The sequence below is a fragment of the Tiliqua scincoides genome, chromosome 2 (assembly GCF_035046505.1).
Source record: "Tiliqua scincoides isolate rTilSci1 chromosome 2, rTilSci1.hap2, whole genome shotgun sequence".
NCBI lineage: Eukaryota > Metazoa > Chordata > Lepidosauria > Squamata > Scincidae > Tiliqua > Tiliqua scincoides.
Genome location: NC_089822.1, coordinates 168,994,882 through 169,011,680, shown reverse-complemented (window position 1 = coordinate 169,011,680; position 16,799 = coordinate 168,994,882). Strand labels below are relative to the sequence as shown.

The following is a 16,799-nucleotide window of genomic DNA, read 5'->3' as shown; positions in this document are numbered from 1 at the left end:
GGCTGGGCGGCGGGCCAGGCAGGCATGGCTTGGGGGAGGGGCAGGAGAGCTTCCGGTGGGGCCTCCGCCGCCCCCGGCAGCCGGGGCTCCTCCTGCCCCTCTGTGAGAGGTGCTCTGCGGAACCCACGGGGAGGGGTCGTGAGGCCAGGCTGCCTGCGCCGCTCGCGCCTCGAGAGCCCTGCTGAGCAGCTCCAGCCCCTGAGTCCAGCTGTGGCTGCTGCTCCCCCCTTAGAAACCTCAGCCTGGACGGACCCTTGGAGAGCTCCAAGACCAGGCATGAGGGCCTCCCTCCCCCCACCCCCTAAGCCTCCAACATCTGCCACTTAGAACTACGTTGCCTCTGACCCTGGAGGCTCCCATTCGTTGTCATGGTTAGTAGCTGTTCATGGAGCCGCCTCCTTCAGCATGTCTGTCTCTGCAAGTTTCTGTTTGCCTTTCTCAGTGCTAAAGATGCTGAGAAAGAAGGTCCCCATCTGACCTGTAGTGCTGGTGCCCTTTCTCTCTGGCTTTCACTGTAGAACTGGCTTTTATCTGTGGAACTCCTTGCCACAGGAAGTAGAGATGGCATCTTTCCTAGATGCCTTTAAGAGGGGATTGGACAAATTTTTGGAGAAGTTCATCGCGGCTTACAAGTCATGGTAGGTATGTGCAAGGTAGGGCTAGGCTGCCTCTGATTGCCAGATGCAGGCAAGGGCACCAGGACACAGGTTGTGTCCATCTAGTGTGTTCCCTGAAGCATCTGGTGGGCCACTGTGAGATGCAGGAAGTGGACTAGGTGGACCTTTGGCCTGATCCAACGGAGCTCTTTTTATGTTCACTGTAGCGCTTGCTTGTTTTCCCTTCTTATCTAGTGTGTGTGTTCAACATCACAGCTTACATGCAGTGGTGGGTATGTGCAACCTCTTGGTTTTAGAAATAGGCTACCTCAGCAGGCCAGGTGCAAAGCAGGGCACCAGGATGCAGGTCTCTTGTTGTCTTGAGTGCTCCCTGAGGCATCTGGTGGGCGACTGTGAGATGCAGGAAGTGAACTAGATGGACCTTTGGCCTGATCTAGCAGGACTCATCTTATGTATTTCTGTTCTTAACTGTGTTGTGGTATTGGCAACGTAGTTCTTTTAAGGCCCCTTTAAGTAGCAAGACACCGAAGTAGTGTGGGGACTTCAATGCAGAACAGGGAAGCAAAAATGCTTGCAGAATGGTGGGATGCTGTTGTGGATGAACTAGGCTGCCTTTTCGGTGCTGATCACATGTTTTGAAAGGAAGATGTGCACTCCTGCACCTGAGTGGTATAGTAGGGGTCTATTTAGCTTCTCATGAAATGTGTGTCAAGTGAGAGAACTTGCAACAAAAGAAAACTAAATACCAATTATCAATTGGGTAATGACTGTGCATTGTGGTAAGCATGTGCACATGCACATGAACATAAAAATAATGATGAAAGACATCTTGGCAGTCCATTGGTGTATTAATTAGTTTACTCTGCAGCAGATAATTTCAGAGTCTCAATCTGTTGAGAAAGCCAGTCACTTAGATATGTAGAGAGGTTGTTAAAGTAAGCATATCTTCCACAGGTAGTTGAAACTGGAAGAAAAAATTCCTTAAATTATGGGAAATATCTTCACTTCTTTGCCATGTAATTACTTTGCTATCTACAGTTAAGATATGCTTCTTTTGCACATTGTAAATAGAATCTTTTCAATGTGTTTCAAGGTAATTTCTCTACAATATATTTCTATGAGCCACATGTGAGTTCCCCCATGAGTAGATGTCTCTAGGATGAGTCATATATGGATCTTAACTGGACTGCCACAATTGGCTTCTCTAGCAGTTTTCAATTGCTTTTTCTTGGAGAAAATTTTTTCTTTATATCATAAAATTAAGTTACACTTTGTTAGACATTTTAGGCTTAATTTATGCCATCGTGCACATTTGTTGCTTGAGGGGGAAGTATAACATCTTTTGCATGTGGAGCCCTTGCAAAGTCTGGTGTAGCAGGCAAGTATTTTCCTTGTATAGAGGAAATCTAACTCATCTGTGAAGCTCTTACTAGCCTTGCATGAGTCAGTGTTACTTGGCCTAATATACCACACAAAGCTGGGGCTAGACTGCTACTCTTGAGTTCCTTGTAAAATACTAAAGCCTATCTGTGCTCTGTTAGGAAAGTCCCTGACTTTTGTGGATCTCAAATACTTGTCCTCTCTCTTGTGTGGGTACAAGCTATTGTGGACTGAAGCAAGGCAATGCACTATTTGCCTGGGTTACTTTATTTTGATTGAACATAATTTTGCATACATGTGCACAGAGTCTGTAGTTCTTCCTGATTGGGTGATGACTGAAATGCTAAAGTTATAGTCAAACTATTGATTCTGTTGTCATGCTGGTAATGTTTCATTTTACAGACAGGTAGCTTCCCATCATGGACTGGCAGCCAGATGAACAAGGCCTCCAACAAGTACTACAGTTGCTCAAAGACTCCCAGTCTCCGAACACAGCAACCCAGCGTATTGTGCAAGATGTATCCTTGGAATAATCAAGGTTGCTTCAGAAAGTGATTGATGAGAGAGAGAGAGAGAGAGAGAGAGAGAGAGAGAGAGAGAGATGGGAGTAAATTACTCTGAGGTTAAATACAGTACTAGAATATTGCATCTGGAGTTTTGAGCAGGCATTAATGTGTCATAGCCTTAGAAATTGAATTGCCTTGGTGTTCAAGGACATGTACTCTGACATAAACACCCATCATTTTTGGAGAAAAATTTTAAAAACCACAGGAGTAGATAGAGTTTTGAAATCTTTTGTTAGCAGGATACTTTTTTAGAATTTCTTCTTAACAAATGTTACAGAAACTGAAACAACTCAACCAGTTCCCTGATTTTAATAACTACTTGATATTTGTTTTGACGCGACTGAAATCTGAGGGTATGTCCATTAAATCTGTTTCAATGAAACCATGAGAAAAGGATTTGATTTTCCTTTTGCGGGATGTGTATGTCTGCTTGTCTAGTATTGGAGAACTGCAAACTTAGAATGACTATCAAAATCTATGATCAAATAAAAAGTTGGCTTTGAATTAATAGTAACTTTGGTTAGAGCAGTGGTTTGGTTTTTGGCCAAGTCACTGGCAGGCATTGGTCCTGATACCTTCAGAGAGTACTACCTGGCTTAGTTGGTTGAAAGGATTTCCTCATCCCTTTTATCTGGTGCTGAACTAATAATTGGGTTTGTTTGCTGTGGAAAAGTAGGTCATTGTTAAATGCCAATGATGGCTAGCAAAAATGGAGGGAAATTTGATGTATCCAGACCAGAACCTCTAGCATCTCTTTCTAGTTGCTGCCCATGATCTTAGCTTTTAGTAGAATGAAATGTAACTACTTTTTCAGGAGAGCAGTGTGTTAAGTTGTTAGGAGTGGTAATGGTGCATGTGCCTAATGAATGGGTGTATACAAGAACTAGGAAAGCAAGTCCATTGTAAAAAATGACAAAACTCCCAAATGATAAGCAAGGGATCTTGCAGATAAAGACATTGTGTGGTTATGATGACCACAGATTTCTAGCAGTTATTTGCTTTTGTTCATTCTTCCTGAAATAGGAATAGTTTGGATCACTGCAGTAGCTTGTAACAAACAGTAACTCACCCATAGTGGAATTTGGTGTAACAGGATGTTAGTGGACAAGTAGCACCATTAATTGCACCAGTTTCACTCTCTGGCTGAGAAAGAGCATATTTTCATTCTCCCTGATGACAATTCTGTGTAATTGAAGTATTGCATGCAACATAAGCTGGTCCAGTAGAAGAGATCACCTTAACTTTTACTGTCCAAAAAAAGCTGTTGATGTTCATGTCCAAAGAAGAGCACTGTAATGTTCATGTCCTGTTTTCAACAAAACTTTCTCCTGTAAAAGTTAACATTGTAACTGCTCAACAGCTTTCACTGGGACTCCATTAGCTGAACTTATCTATATGTACTTGTCTTAACTCTTTTGGTTCTCTGAAACTAGTCTTGTTCATAGTAAAGTGAACCTTTACTAACTCTGTCACTCACTAACATAGTGAACCTCTGCTAACTGAGTAAGAGGCACTTTTTCAAGTGGGTGCTCCTCTTTTTTTAGCAGGGGGAGAGTAACTGGCCCTCCTCACCCCAGCAGTGTCTTTTCTAGTGGCTGCCTGCTGGTGTTCTTTTGTATCTTTTTAGATTGTGAGCCCTGTTGGGACAGGGAGCCATTAGTTATTTGATTTTTCTCTGTAAACCGCTTTGTGAACTTTTTGTTGAAAAGCGGTGTATAAATACTGTTAATAATAATTAATAATAATAAAGTTCATTGCGGAATGTGGCAGAAGCTCCAAAATTCAAATTTGATTATTTTTTTATTTGATTTGTATTCTGCCTTTCTCCCCGAAGTGCACCCAAGGCGGCTATGTCTGGTGCTTTTTTCTTCTTGTCCTAATTAAATAGTGGGTAGTGTCCAATTACTTTTTTGGGGCTTATTGCTGGCTGTTTACTTTGGGAAGCTAAGGCCAATGCAGCAGTCTTCAGTACTGGGATGGATCCTAGTGTGAACAAGCTCCACAAAATCTTTTCATTGCAGTCTATCTGCAATGATTACCAGAGCAGAGACTAAACTTGGGGCTCATTGGAACATAAGTCATCTACCTTAGTGTATACTGAACAAATGAGACCATTATATTTTTCGATTATAGTGAACTGAAATGCACAGTTCCAAAATGCTGAAGAGTATAACATGGAAAATTTATTCAAGTTTATTCAAATCAGGGCAGTTTGTGGACATAACCCACATCAATATATAACAGAACTTGTTATCAAACTGCTTAAAATCAGCACATATATGAGTAACCACAAAGTCTTAAGTCTAAATGAATATCATATGTGCTAATACATTATATTTTCCAATTGATGCCACCCTGGTCAATGAGAAGCCAGTCATCTATTTTCAATGCAGTCGCATTCATGGCTGTCCTCCTGTTATGATCTTTGAAGCCAAAATAAAATGAAGACTTGTACACAAAGTCTTCAGCATACATGCTGGTTCTGTTCTGGGGTTTGGAACATACATAGGTTAAAACAGTGGGCTTGTATTGGCCTAGAGCTATTGCACCTTTGTGAAAGCACCACAGTGGATGGACTGTGTCTGCCTGAAAGTGCCAACACGGTTGTCCATAACTCAGGAAGCCAGTGTATAAGATGGTTGTGGAAAAGATTCATTAATAAAATCATATTTCATTACTTCCATAGAGCATGTAGAGTGGGTCCTTAGTATCAGTTCACGACCCTCCCCGCCAGATACCAAAATCCCCAGATAGTTAAATCCATGGGGTGGTGGTGCAGTGCTGCAATAACTTACGTGGGGGCTGTGCCTGGGCCTCAGGAGGTCACACATGGTCTCCTGGCCACCTCAGAAGGCCCCCTGGATGAGACAGTCACTTCCAGTTCATGCCAGTGACTGCAGGTTGTGACTGTGACCTCTCCGCAGCTTAGACCACCTCTGGATGTGACCAGAAGTCACTCTAAGGTCCTCCAGCCATAGGTTCAGTATCCTCAGATGCTCAAATCTGGGGATGCTGAGCCCATGGATAAGGAGGGCCCACTTTTGGGGGCTTTAAAATGTCTATGAACAATACAAGTTCTTCAGTTCATAGCAATCAAGAATTTTTGGTGATGATCCTTATCTTTGACTTTTTTGACATGATCACATCTTTCTGATTTCCTCCCATCCATATCTTCCTTGAGTAAAACATAATGAGTCTTGCAAATTTTCATTTAAACTATTTCTCTGAACAGATGAACCAACTCGTTCTCTGAGTGGTCTAATCCTGAAGAACAATGTGAAGGCTCATTACCAGAGTTTCCCTCAGCCTGTTGCTGAGTTCATTAAGCAAGAATGTCTTAACAACATAGGAGATGCTTCCTCTCTTATCAGAGCTACCATTGGTGAGTGCTGAAGGAGGGTTTTTAAGGGGGAAGGGAGTGTGTTTCATCAGGTAAGAAAATTTCTCATCTTGAGTGGCATTAGGCAGATTTCTCTTGCATTTGGTAAAGCTTATGGATGTATATAGGTTGGGGAAAATGTCATTCTTATGGTTCCCTAAGATAATCCTGTGAAAATGTTCTCATTTCCCAGTGAGAGGAAAGACTTTTTAAATAACTGATACTGTTATAATGTGAAATCAGAAATAGAAAGTGGAATTTACCTTGAGACATTCATTCAGGTACCCGATTTAGATTGTCTGTAGGGAGCACCTTTTCCTTTTTATACAGCTGCATGTATAAATGTTTGATAACATTTATGTGAATCTGCTTTGTATAGAACTGGGCCATTAGTCTTTCTAACCCCATTTTGTCATTCCTGATTAGTAAAGACTTTCCAGGTTATGGTCTTTTGCAACCATGATGCATGAAGTCCTTTCACATGGAGGTGCAGAAAACCTGAACCTAGGCATTTTAGATTCAAACCATGTGCTTTACCAGTTATCAGCCTCTTCTGTACTCATGAAATAAGCATGTACTTTAAAGTTGGCATAATTATTGTTGGGTTCGTGAGTACAAAAGAAAAATGTGCTTGTATGCTGATATTGAACTGCATCCTATTGCTGCTTTCTGTTGCAGGAATTCTTATAACAACCATTGCTTCCAAAGGGGAGCTGCAGATGTGGCCGGAGCTCCTGCCCCAGCTCTGCAACTTGCTCAACTCTGAGGACTATAACACATGTGAGGTGGGTGGGACATGGCATTGGTTAACTGAAGGTGTTTTTGCCCAGTTTTCTTGACCCATATGGTAGGAAACATGAATTAACTTGAATGGATAGAATAGAATGAGTGAAAGATAAATTAGTTTGGGTCTTGTTGTAGATGGGAGGTCAAAATACAAATCTAATGTAGTTTGCCTTCTGAACTTGAAACTCCCCACTGTACCCATTTCTCCCCACTCATCTGTCCCTACTCTGGAGGTAGATATTTCAGGAATACAGCAAGCTACCCCAGTACTTACTGATAAAATAAGTTTTTTCTCTTTTAAAAACAATCCTGTTGTCACTTCTCTCCCAGCATCTCTAGCTATTTAGGCAATTAGTTGGCACATTTCAGATTGTTGCGTGGGAAGTCTGGCTGAGGGTAGGAGGACAACACGTTCTTTCAAACTGGCAGCTTGTTATTTAAATGGCTTTCCCTTGGCACAGCCCTCATCAAAAGTGAATACAGTTCATGCCAGAATGGCAATTTGAGTATCAAAGCCTAGCTAGATTTGCAGGCTTTTGAATGGAATTGAACTGCCCTCTGCCTGCTTCCTAATCTCAGATGTGTGGTGCTAACTGTTGTCATGCTTTCTAGGGAGCGTTTGGTGCCTTACAGAAGATTTGTGAAGATTCATCTGAGCTCCTGGATAGTGATGCTCTCAATCGGCCCCTTAACATCATGATTCCAAAGTTCCTTCAGTTTTTCAAGCACTGCAGCCCCAAGATTAGGTAGGTAGCTGTTTTGCTACTGATTCCTGTGCTCTGTATCATAAACTGAACTAACAGCTACAGTCTTTGATATTATGCATGTGATAAACATGCCCCACACATGCCAGTTTTCTGGAAAAGGTTAAAGAAAGATGCCACCAAATTCTAGTTAGTGTTTAGGATCTAACACTACTTAAACTTTAATATTAGATTATATAAGAAGCGCATTGCTAAACTGAAATATTCTACCATCTGCAGAATTTGTAAGAAAAATGGAAGGATTTTTAATAAACCCACATGTAAAGAACTGATTGGCAGACTTGGCAAATGGCACACATGTTGCTGTGAAATTGTAAGACTAAAAGGGACAAAAACAGTGTAAAGCAAACTGTCAAATGGCATTCTTCTATAAACTTTGGAAGCATAATTGTTATCAAATGTATAACATGTACATTTATACATTTGATACATATATCAAATGTATAAATGTATAACATGTTATCAAATGTATAACATTTATAACATGTTATAAATGTATAACATGTATAACATTTGTTATCAAATGTATAACAATAAAATTATTGTTTTATTACAATAAACATTCAATTGGTCTGTAGTTTTTATCATTATATTAATTAAAAAATGGCAAAGAACAAGCAAATCAAGGATTCAGATGAATTGCGTGTTTGGTAATTTTTCTTCCCTTTAGAACTAGAGATGTAAAATTTAAAAAGATGTTGCATAGGCTTTCCACATGTGTGATACAGACTTCTAGAAATTAATGAAATTTTATTAGATGTCACTTGTTTCTTATTTTTCATGATTTGGAAATAATGTTAACACTTGGAAAGTGCTGTTTTCCCCAAAGGTGCATCTTCTCTTCTTGGGGTTCACAGTTGAAGATTATACTAATTGATTAAATTTAAAATCTCAAATGAATGAGATTTACCTGATTGGAACTAGAGTGAGGCTTGTTAAATTCATTTAACCTGATTGTGGGAGTAAGCTGGAACAACTTTACATAAACCAACAGAGTGCATTACTAATAGCTTGGGTCAGATGGCTGTATTCAGCATTTTTTCCTCCCTCTCTTCGTTAGGTCTCATGCCATTGCCTGTGTCAACCAGTTCATCATGGACAGGGCTCAAGCCTTGATGGATAACATAGACACATTCATTGAGGTGAGAGGGATGTTCTTGTACCAGTGGTTCTTCTTGAAAGTCAAGGCATTGAAGTCCATGGTTTAGGCACATGGTTTTCTGATTATATTTCTAGGGAATGCTTGAGAGTGGCCTGACCTGTTGGGCATCAGTGAGACCTTGCATAGTAAAATCATGATTTTAAATCACATGCAGTGTTCCCCTCCTGCTGCATGATGCAGGGGGAATGTTCTTAGTGAGTGAGCAAGCTATCTTTCAGAGGCACTTCTATCATACTTTGAAGAGCTTCAGTGTTTCCCATTGCTCAGTTTGAAAATCACCATATTAGGCAAATTTAGTAATCTCAAAAGTTAATTTAAGTCCAGTGTCTTCCGTGTAAAATTCTCCATATCTGCAGCCTATCTGCTCTTGAAATTGCTGAGAATGCCAGCTGTTGAAGCTTCTGACTTTTACTTAGTCAGCTCTACTGAAAAGAGTGTGGATTTTTAATGTTGGCATCATTGGCTTTCTTTGTCTTTTTGTTGCACTAACACATCCTAATTTGCAGAGCAATTAAACTTCTGTGCAAAATAAACTATATATTTTTGACAAATAAACCTGGGTATAATGCTTTATTATATCAGAATGAATCTCTCTGGTCAGTTGCAACAATCTGTAGAAGAACTAGCTATACTGAGAAGGCTGCTGGTTTGGGCCAACTGATGGTATTAGTAGTGAATTCTTGAATTAAGGATTTTTCGTTAATAATTTCTGTTCTTGGCAGCACCTATTTGCTCTGGCCGTAGATGAAGATCCTGAGGTTCGAAAGAATGTTTGCCGGGCATTGGTGATGCTGCTAGAAGTGCGGATTGATAGACTGATCCCTCACATGCATAGTATCATCCAGGTAAGTGCACTTTTGCTAAGTGAGACTCCATAAAGTTCTGTCTTGTGAGGAATTGAATACTGTGGGATCTTGGTCTGAATTCACTAAAGCTTGTGATACAGGCAAGGATTATAACTATGCAATTATAAGAGGCTTGGTCCACTAATAAGTTCTTCTAGCTTTTACTTCCTGTTTTGGCAGCCCCATAGTCAAGAACTCTGTTGGCTACCTTGATTTTGTTTCCTCTTCTGGGAGTACATGTCTAGAACTGCAGTAAGATTTGGCTGAAGGTGATGGGAACTGGTTTGACATTTCTGACATAATTCCATGGTGGTACTGATAAGACCAGCTCTGCTGGATCAGGCCGTAAGCCTATCTAGTCCAACTTTCTTTATCTCACAGTGTCCTACCAGATGCCTCAGAGAGCACACAAGACAACAAGAAACTTGCATCTGGAGGACTTTTCCTCTAGAAATTTGTCCAATCCCCTTTTAAAGGTATCTAGGCCAGTTGCCATCACCACTTCCTGTGGCAAGGAGTTCCAGAGACTAACTACACATTGAGTTCTACATATTTCTTTAAATATTCTTTTGTCTGTCCAAACTCTCCCAACACTCAATTTTAGTGAATGTCCCTTGGTTCTGGTGTTGTGAGAGGGAAAAGTGCATCTCTGTATCTATTCTATCTATCCCCTGCATAGTTTTGTATGTCCAGTTATGTCTCCTCTGAGGAGCCTTTTTTCTAAAGAGCCTCAAATGCCATAGCCTTTCCTCATAAGGGAGGTGCCTCAGCCCAGTAATCATTTTGGTCACTTTCATTTGCACCTTTTCCAGTGGGAAAAGTGATCTGGTGGGAAGTGTTGCACATCATTCATTGCATGGTTCACTCCCATTGACTGCTGCTGCAGTCAAGTGGCACCATAATATTTCTGCCTTTTCATTGTAAACTACTTGTTCCAGTATTCTCTGAGATGAACACTGCAGTACTGGGCAAAAGCAGTAGCTGTCTCTGAGCCAAAATTTTATGTTCTGCTCTTGTCTCATCCATAGTACATGTTGCAGAGGACTCAAGACAGCGATGAGAATGTAGCATTGGAGGCATGTGAATTCTGGCTGACTCTGGCTGAGCAACCCATTTGCAAGGAGGTGCTGTCTTCACATCTGGTGCAGTGAGTAGCTTAGCTTCTGCAGTACCAGCACTGTCCTTGTTCTGGAATGCAGGTTGTGAGCAAGAGACTGGGGTCTAACTTTAACAGCAGAATGTTTAGCTTGTCATGCTAGCTACAACCTTCTTGATGTGGGCTTGAATATAGTTATAATTTACTGTTGAATCTGTCTGTGTGGTAACAAAGACTTTAGTGTTAAGTAGTACATACATGTTTGCTGCAGTGAGTTTTTTGGGAGAGAAGGGGGTGTATCTGAACTGTCAAAAGTTTTTGAAATGCTACCTCTACATTTTTGCTCTTGTTTAGTAGTGACTGGGTGCAGCACCTGTAATGACTTGGGTCATTTTCTTTAAAAGCCCCATTGTTTGAACCATTTTTCCTCCCCCTTTTCTTGACAGATTGATTCCAATTTTGGTGAAAGGGATGAAATATTCTGAAATTGACATCATATTGCTAAAGGTATTTTTCTGGCTTGGGAGATCCAGGGTGCCTGGCTTCCAACTTTGTACTGAATCTTAATTTCTTTTCTCTCTTTTCTGAGTGTGTAATCTTCATCCACAGCATGTTTACTGGGCATAACAAATGAAAATAGCTGTGTTGGACTACAATTGGAAGATCTTCAGAAATTTGGATCTCATTCCTCCTTTTGACATTGGTAGTACTGATTGCTCACTCTTTGCTTGGCACCATGCTTGGAAGAATGGTTGGCAAGTCTATGCAACCCAACTACAATTTCTTCTGGTGCAGCTAGGAAATTGTCCATCTCCATCTGAGGAGATTCAACCTATATGGCTGTTAATTCCTTAATGAATATTATTCCCTACTCTGTTTTGTAAAAGTTAGCATATCAAGTAGCTATCCAAACATTTTAGTTCATTAAGTCATTTTTTTGCAGGGCATTTCATCATTATTGGCTCTGTTTTTACTGAGATGATCCAGATTATGTGGGCTAGGACTGGGGCTCCTGTGTTGCAGTTGTCATGATGATCCACACGCATATGCTGACTGAGATGCTCTGTGTTTTCATAAGAAAAGTGTATTTAACATGATTAGTTGAGTTTATCAATGATTTATATACTATAGTTCTCCTCTCTAAGGAGGAGACAGAATGTGCCATGATGTGTATATGTGTGTACACACCAAACAAATGGCCATACTTCTGCCTTCAAGGAAGTGATGCATAACCTTCAACCTGACAGCAATGATGGGTTGTTGTATTCATACTGTCTGATCCCTGGAGGCATAGAATGAAGGGTCTAGGGCAGGGGTCCGCAACCTTAAACATTCAAAGAGCCATTTGGACCCGTTTTCCAGAGAAAAGAAAACCTCGGGAGCCACAAAACCCTCTTGACATCTAAAATGAAGATAACACTGCATATATAGTTTTTTTTTACCTTTATGCTATGTATAAAAAAACTATAGTGTGTTAAAATCAATGGGATTTTGTTTGACTCCAAAGTGGAGTCAGGGGAGGGAAAAAAACCTGACAGATGCTGCTTTGCACTGAATCGAAGCAATGGGAAGACTTATGCAGGCTTACTTAGAAGTAAGCGCCTCTCTGATTTCCATGGGGCTTCCTCCTTAGTCAGTGTGTGTAGTATTAGGATCGCATCTTCCACCCTCAGACTTCTTTTGGGAAGTCTGCCCTGTCAGTTTCAGAGCGACTGACTTCCATGCTCAGGCGCACTGACCAGGAGAGAAATCGCACAAAGGCCAGAGGGGCTGATTCCGGAGTCGGATCCCAATCCTAAGCATACCTATTCAGAAGTAAGTCCCATTCAGTTCAATGGGGTTTACTCCCAGGAAAGTGTGGCTAGGATTGCAGCCTTGGGCTGCTGGAAGGGAGCTTGGATTTCGCAGTGTGCCCAGCCAGGGTGCTTTGGCTGTCTCCACTCCCTGCAGGCGCACTCCAGGGAGCTCCAGGGTCGGTCACCCCATCTCTTCTGCAGTGGGGGGGGGGCAACATTAAGGCAAAGGGCGTCAGGAAGCCTGCCAGACTCAGAGGGATGGAGCTGAAGGATCCCCCTGCCTGCTCTGTGCCGGGGGGGGGGATGGCGCCAGGGTGAGAAGAGCCCAGCCTGGGCGCAGGGGAGGCTCTGTCACCCCCTTTGCCACTTTCACCCGCCCTTCCCCGCTGAGCCCATGCGCCGCCAGCTCTCCTTGCCCAGCCACAGGGGTCCCTGCAAAGCGCCCCCCCCACGCCTGCCACCAGCGGCCCTGTCCCACGGTTCAGCCCCCTGCCCACTGCAGGGAGAAGGAAGGTAGGGCGCAGGGAAGAGGTGCCCGGCTGCCCCCGCGCCTGCTTGCAGTGGGGCGCCTGCGGGCGCCTGCTCACAGTAGGGCACGGAGAGCAGGTGTAGGAGAGCGCCGCTGCCCCTTCCTTTGATGTCCTTCCCTGCTGAGCCCATGCACGGCCACGCCAGCGCCGCCAGCTCTCCCTGCCCGGCCACAGGGGTCCCTGCAAAGCGCCCCCCCCTGCGCCCGCCACCAGTGGCCCTGTCCCGCGGTTCAGCCCCCTGCCCGCTGCAAGGAGAAGGAAGGAAGGGCGCAGGGAAGAGGTGCCTGGCTGCTCCCCTGCGCCTGCTCACAGTGGGGTGCGGAGAGCAGGTGTGGGAGAGCACTGCTGACCTGCCTGCCGAAGGAGCTACTGTGGGAGAGGGCGGCGCCCCAGCCCCCGCACTCACCAGCAGCCAGTGCCCGCAGCACATCGCACCGGAGAGAGGTGCCCTCGGGGCTGGGCTGGCTTGGCGGTGGCTGCGGGGAAGGCGCCCCGCTTCCAGCCCCCACTTGGGAGCTGCAGCAGATGGCTGAAAGAGCCCCGTGCAGCTCTAAAAACACAGGTTGCCGACCCCAGGTCTAGGAATAGCTTTGTCTTGTTTTTTCTCAGTGAAAAGGCTAAGCTTACTGTCTCCTTACCATTTATTACTTATGAATCAGTGTACTATAGAAATTGCTCTTCCTGTCTATGGGAGCTGGTGTCTGTGGCTATTTTGAATACATTCTTCTTTACTCATAGTAATCTAGTAGCAGAGCTTGTCCCTTTTAAATGACTGGGTATGGAGAGAAGTCAGTTTATCAGAGGACAAGAAATGGCACTGCCATTCATGGACCCATTTGCCGTCTTGTTAATTTCATAAATCTATTACACAAAATAACCATGAAGGTTGGGGATGTGGTATCATACTTTTATTGGGGCGACAACTGAAATACTTTACTTACTGCTTTGCCAGATTTTATTTTGCTAACAGGTGCAACTCTCCATATAATAGGATTTTACACATTGCCTTTCCTCAACTGTAGGGTGATGTAGAAGAAGATGAAGCTATTCCTGACAGTGAGCAGGATATCAAGCCTCGCTTTCACAAGTCACGTACAGTTACACTGCAACACGAAGAGGAACGGTTACAGGATGATGAGGATGGTGAAGATGAGGATGATGATGATGATACACTATCTGATTGGAATCTGAGTACGTAGACACAATAGTAAAGATCATTCTCTAATCTTGAGGTTAATAAGAACCAAGAATGAGAGTGCTAGGAACCAGTCAAGTTGAGCAGTAGGCATTTCCGTTTCAAAGACTGGAGGCAGATAGAGAGAGGGTCCCGTTCCTGGTCTGTTGCAGTAGCCTCTGATCAGCACAACTGAAGCTCAATTTCTATGAAATTGTTTCTTTAGCGAGCGTCATGTTCTCATTTCTGAGCTGGATGTAGGAAATGCTCTTATTCCTGTGAACCTAGTGATGCTTTCTTGTGATTGATTTTTTCTACCCATCCCATTTCAGTTAGAATCTGTATGGGGTGGGGAGGAGAAGTCTATCAATTGCTACTAGTTATGATGGCTGTACCTCCAGACAGAGGGGTTGTATGCCTTGGAATACCAGTTGCAGGGAAGCTATGGTGGAGAGCTATACCTCTCTCTCTCACTTGGGGGCCTCCCAAAGGCCATTATGATAAACAGGATGCTGGATTAGATGGCCTTCAACTCATTCAAGCATGTTTGGCTCATCCACTGTGTCTCGTCTATCTGTTGCCTTCATTCAGCAGAACTTTTTAGGAGGTGGAAGAGCATGAGCTTACTTAGTGGCCTGTTATATATATATTGTTGAAAAGATAGTTGTGGCTGGAATTGGGTGCTGGATTTATTGACCTCAGTTTTCTTCTACCACTGGAGCTACTGACCTGCAGGATTATCTTTGCCATCTTTTTTCCTGTTTTTGACTTAAGTCTGGTGTTGCTTTCACATGTTCTGATCTCTTTTGCTCTATGTACCTTCTTCCATATAGTCTCATATCTCTTACAGGGAAGTGTTCTGCAGCAGCCCTTGATGTTTTGGCCAATGTTTTCAGAGAAGAACTCCTCCCACACCTGCTCTTGCTGCTCAAGGGGTTACTCTTCCACCCAGAGTGGGTCATCAAGGAGTCTGGGATTCTTGTCCTTGGAGCCATTGCTGAAGGTAAGACCTACTTTTATTTGACTTATCAAGGAATTTGTGTCTGCCAGTTGTGGCAGGTGGAGGCATTGGTGGGTAGTCATCTAGAAATAGTAGTCATCTAATGTAAATGAAGAATTGCTAGCCTTTCAGTGAAATTCTGTGCATGTTTATTCAAGTGCTGCTGTGCTCAGTGGGGAATTAATCTCCAAGTGATGTGCTTAGGGCTGCAGCTGTAATAATTTCTCCTGATACTCCTAGATATTGTGCCAAACACATTCTTTTGCATTTCTAGGCTGTATGCAGGGCATGGTTCCCTATCTTCCCGAACTGATTCCACACCTGATCCAGTGTCTCTCTGACAAAAAGGCCCTTGTGCGTTCTATTGCCTGCTGGACCTTGAGCCGCTATGCCCACTGGGTTGTAAGCCAACCTCCAGACATGTATCTGAAGCCTCTTATGACAGAGCTACTCAAGCGGATTCTCGACAGCAACAAGAGAGTTCAGGAAGCCGCTTGCAGGTAACTTGCTCACCAAGCCTAATTTCTTGTGCTTTTAAACAAGCATGAATCTTGAAGTATTTGAGGCTTAGATGGCTGTTGCAGAGTCCCAGCCCCGCATAATGTATATGTACAGGTGTGCGCCACTTAAGGATATGTTCTCCAATCCCTGTTATGTGATTAGTTGTTAAGTGAACATTCAGCCCAGTCTGGTGGCTTTGTTGTGTAAACAGATACTCCTTGCTAGAAACTAGCTGGCTGCCCAAGAGATAGATTGCCTCTTCCTTGTATTAAGGGCCTCTTTTTTGTGTAAACAGGTACTCTGCTGCAGGCAACCTTTTGTTGTTTGACCACCATCATGTATGTGATCCATTGTTAAGCGGAAGGTTGTTAAGCAGTGGATGCCTGTATAAAGATAATGTGGGAAAGTGTTAAGAGCACTCTTAGGATGTATGTGAAGCAGGTTGATGTTTCAGTATGAGTGGCAGATCAATCCTTAAACACATTTCTCCCCCCCCCCCACATTTTCTTTGGATGTGATGAAGAACTTGAAGTCTGACCTGTATAATGATGGGTCATGTATTCATACTGTCTGATCCAAAGAAATGCCCTGATAGTTCAGAACAAAGGTGTTACAGATGGTTGTAGGTTAGTGTCTTGTGTGATGAAGCAGCTATCTTATGCTTCCAGGAGAGTAGAACTAGCTAGGTTTCTGTGACTGCCCATCTTCTATTTTCTGTTGCTGTCCTCAGTGTGATAAGTATCTTTTAAGAGTTCTGTTACCTTAATTTCAGTGCGTTTGCCACCCTAGAAGAGGAGGCCTGCACTGAGCTGGTTCCATATCTTAGCTTCATCCTGGATACTTTGGTTTTTGCCTTCGGGAAATACCAGCACAAGAACCTGCTGATCTTGTATGATGCAATTGGCACCCTGGCTGATTCTGTTGGGCACCACCTCAACCAGCCGGTATGTGTTTTGTACTATTGGTATTGACAGTTGAAAGTGTTAACATTTAACCACCATGATTGTCTTGTAAACCTCTCTTACCTACTATTGCTTGAATGTATTTCAATCTTAATTTTTTGATTGTAGGGAAGTAACAAAAGTGGTTTTTCCTTTTAGAATGTCTCACTGTTGTAGGGGAACAAAAGAGCACACTAGAGCAGTGGTTCTCACACATTTAGCACCAGGACCCATTTTTTAGAATGAGAATCTGTCAGGACCT

General features: G+C 43.0%; 1 protein-coding gene and 1 non-coding gene across 3 annotated transcripts in view; both read left to right on the top strand.

The window, feature by feature from the left end:
* Positions 1-16,799, top strand: part of TNPO2 (transportin 2) — a 33,622-nt gene that overhangs the window by 367 nt on the left and 16,456 nt on the right. The window contains exons 1-14 of one of the 2 annotated variants that reach the window (XM_066614680.1): positions 201-371; positions 2,400-2,515; positions 2,841-2,916; positions 5,796-5,945; positions 6,621-6,727; positions 7,341-7,474; positions 8,553-8,634; positions 9,377-9,499; positions 10,528-10,646; positions 11,042-11,102; positions 13,944-14,112; positions 14,946-15,098; positions 15,370-15,595; positions 16,369-16,540. In XM_066614680.1, the coding sequence (XP_066470777.1) occupies positions 2,417-2,515; positions 2,841-2,916; positions 5,796-5,945; positions 6,621-6,727; positions 7,341-7,474; positions 8,553-8,634; positions 9,377-9,499; positions 10,528-10,646; positions 11,042-11,102; positions 13,944-14,112; positions 14,946-15,098; positions 15,370-15,595; positions 16,369-16,540 (1,671 nt within the window). In that variant the 5' untranslated portion in view covers positions 201-371; positions 2,400-2,416. Of the gene's footprint in view, positions 1-200; positions 372-2,399; positions 2,516-2,840; positions 2,917-5,795; positions 5,946-6,620; positions 6,728-7,340; positions 7,475-8,552; positions 8,635-9,376; positions 9,500-10,527; positions 10,647-11,041; positions 11,103-13,943; positions 14,113-14,945; positions 15,099-15,369; positions 15,596-16,368; positions 16,541-16,799 lie in introns of those variants that run through there. The other variant, XM_066614679.1, reaches the window with a different exon arrangement.
* LOC136643423 (small nucleolar RNA SNORD41) lies at positions 16,105-16,175 on the top strand. The gene has a single exon (XR_010794024.1). It is a non-coding gene; the product is annotated as a small nucleolar RNA SNORD41 (small nucleolar RNA).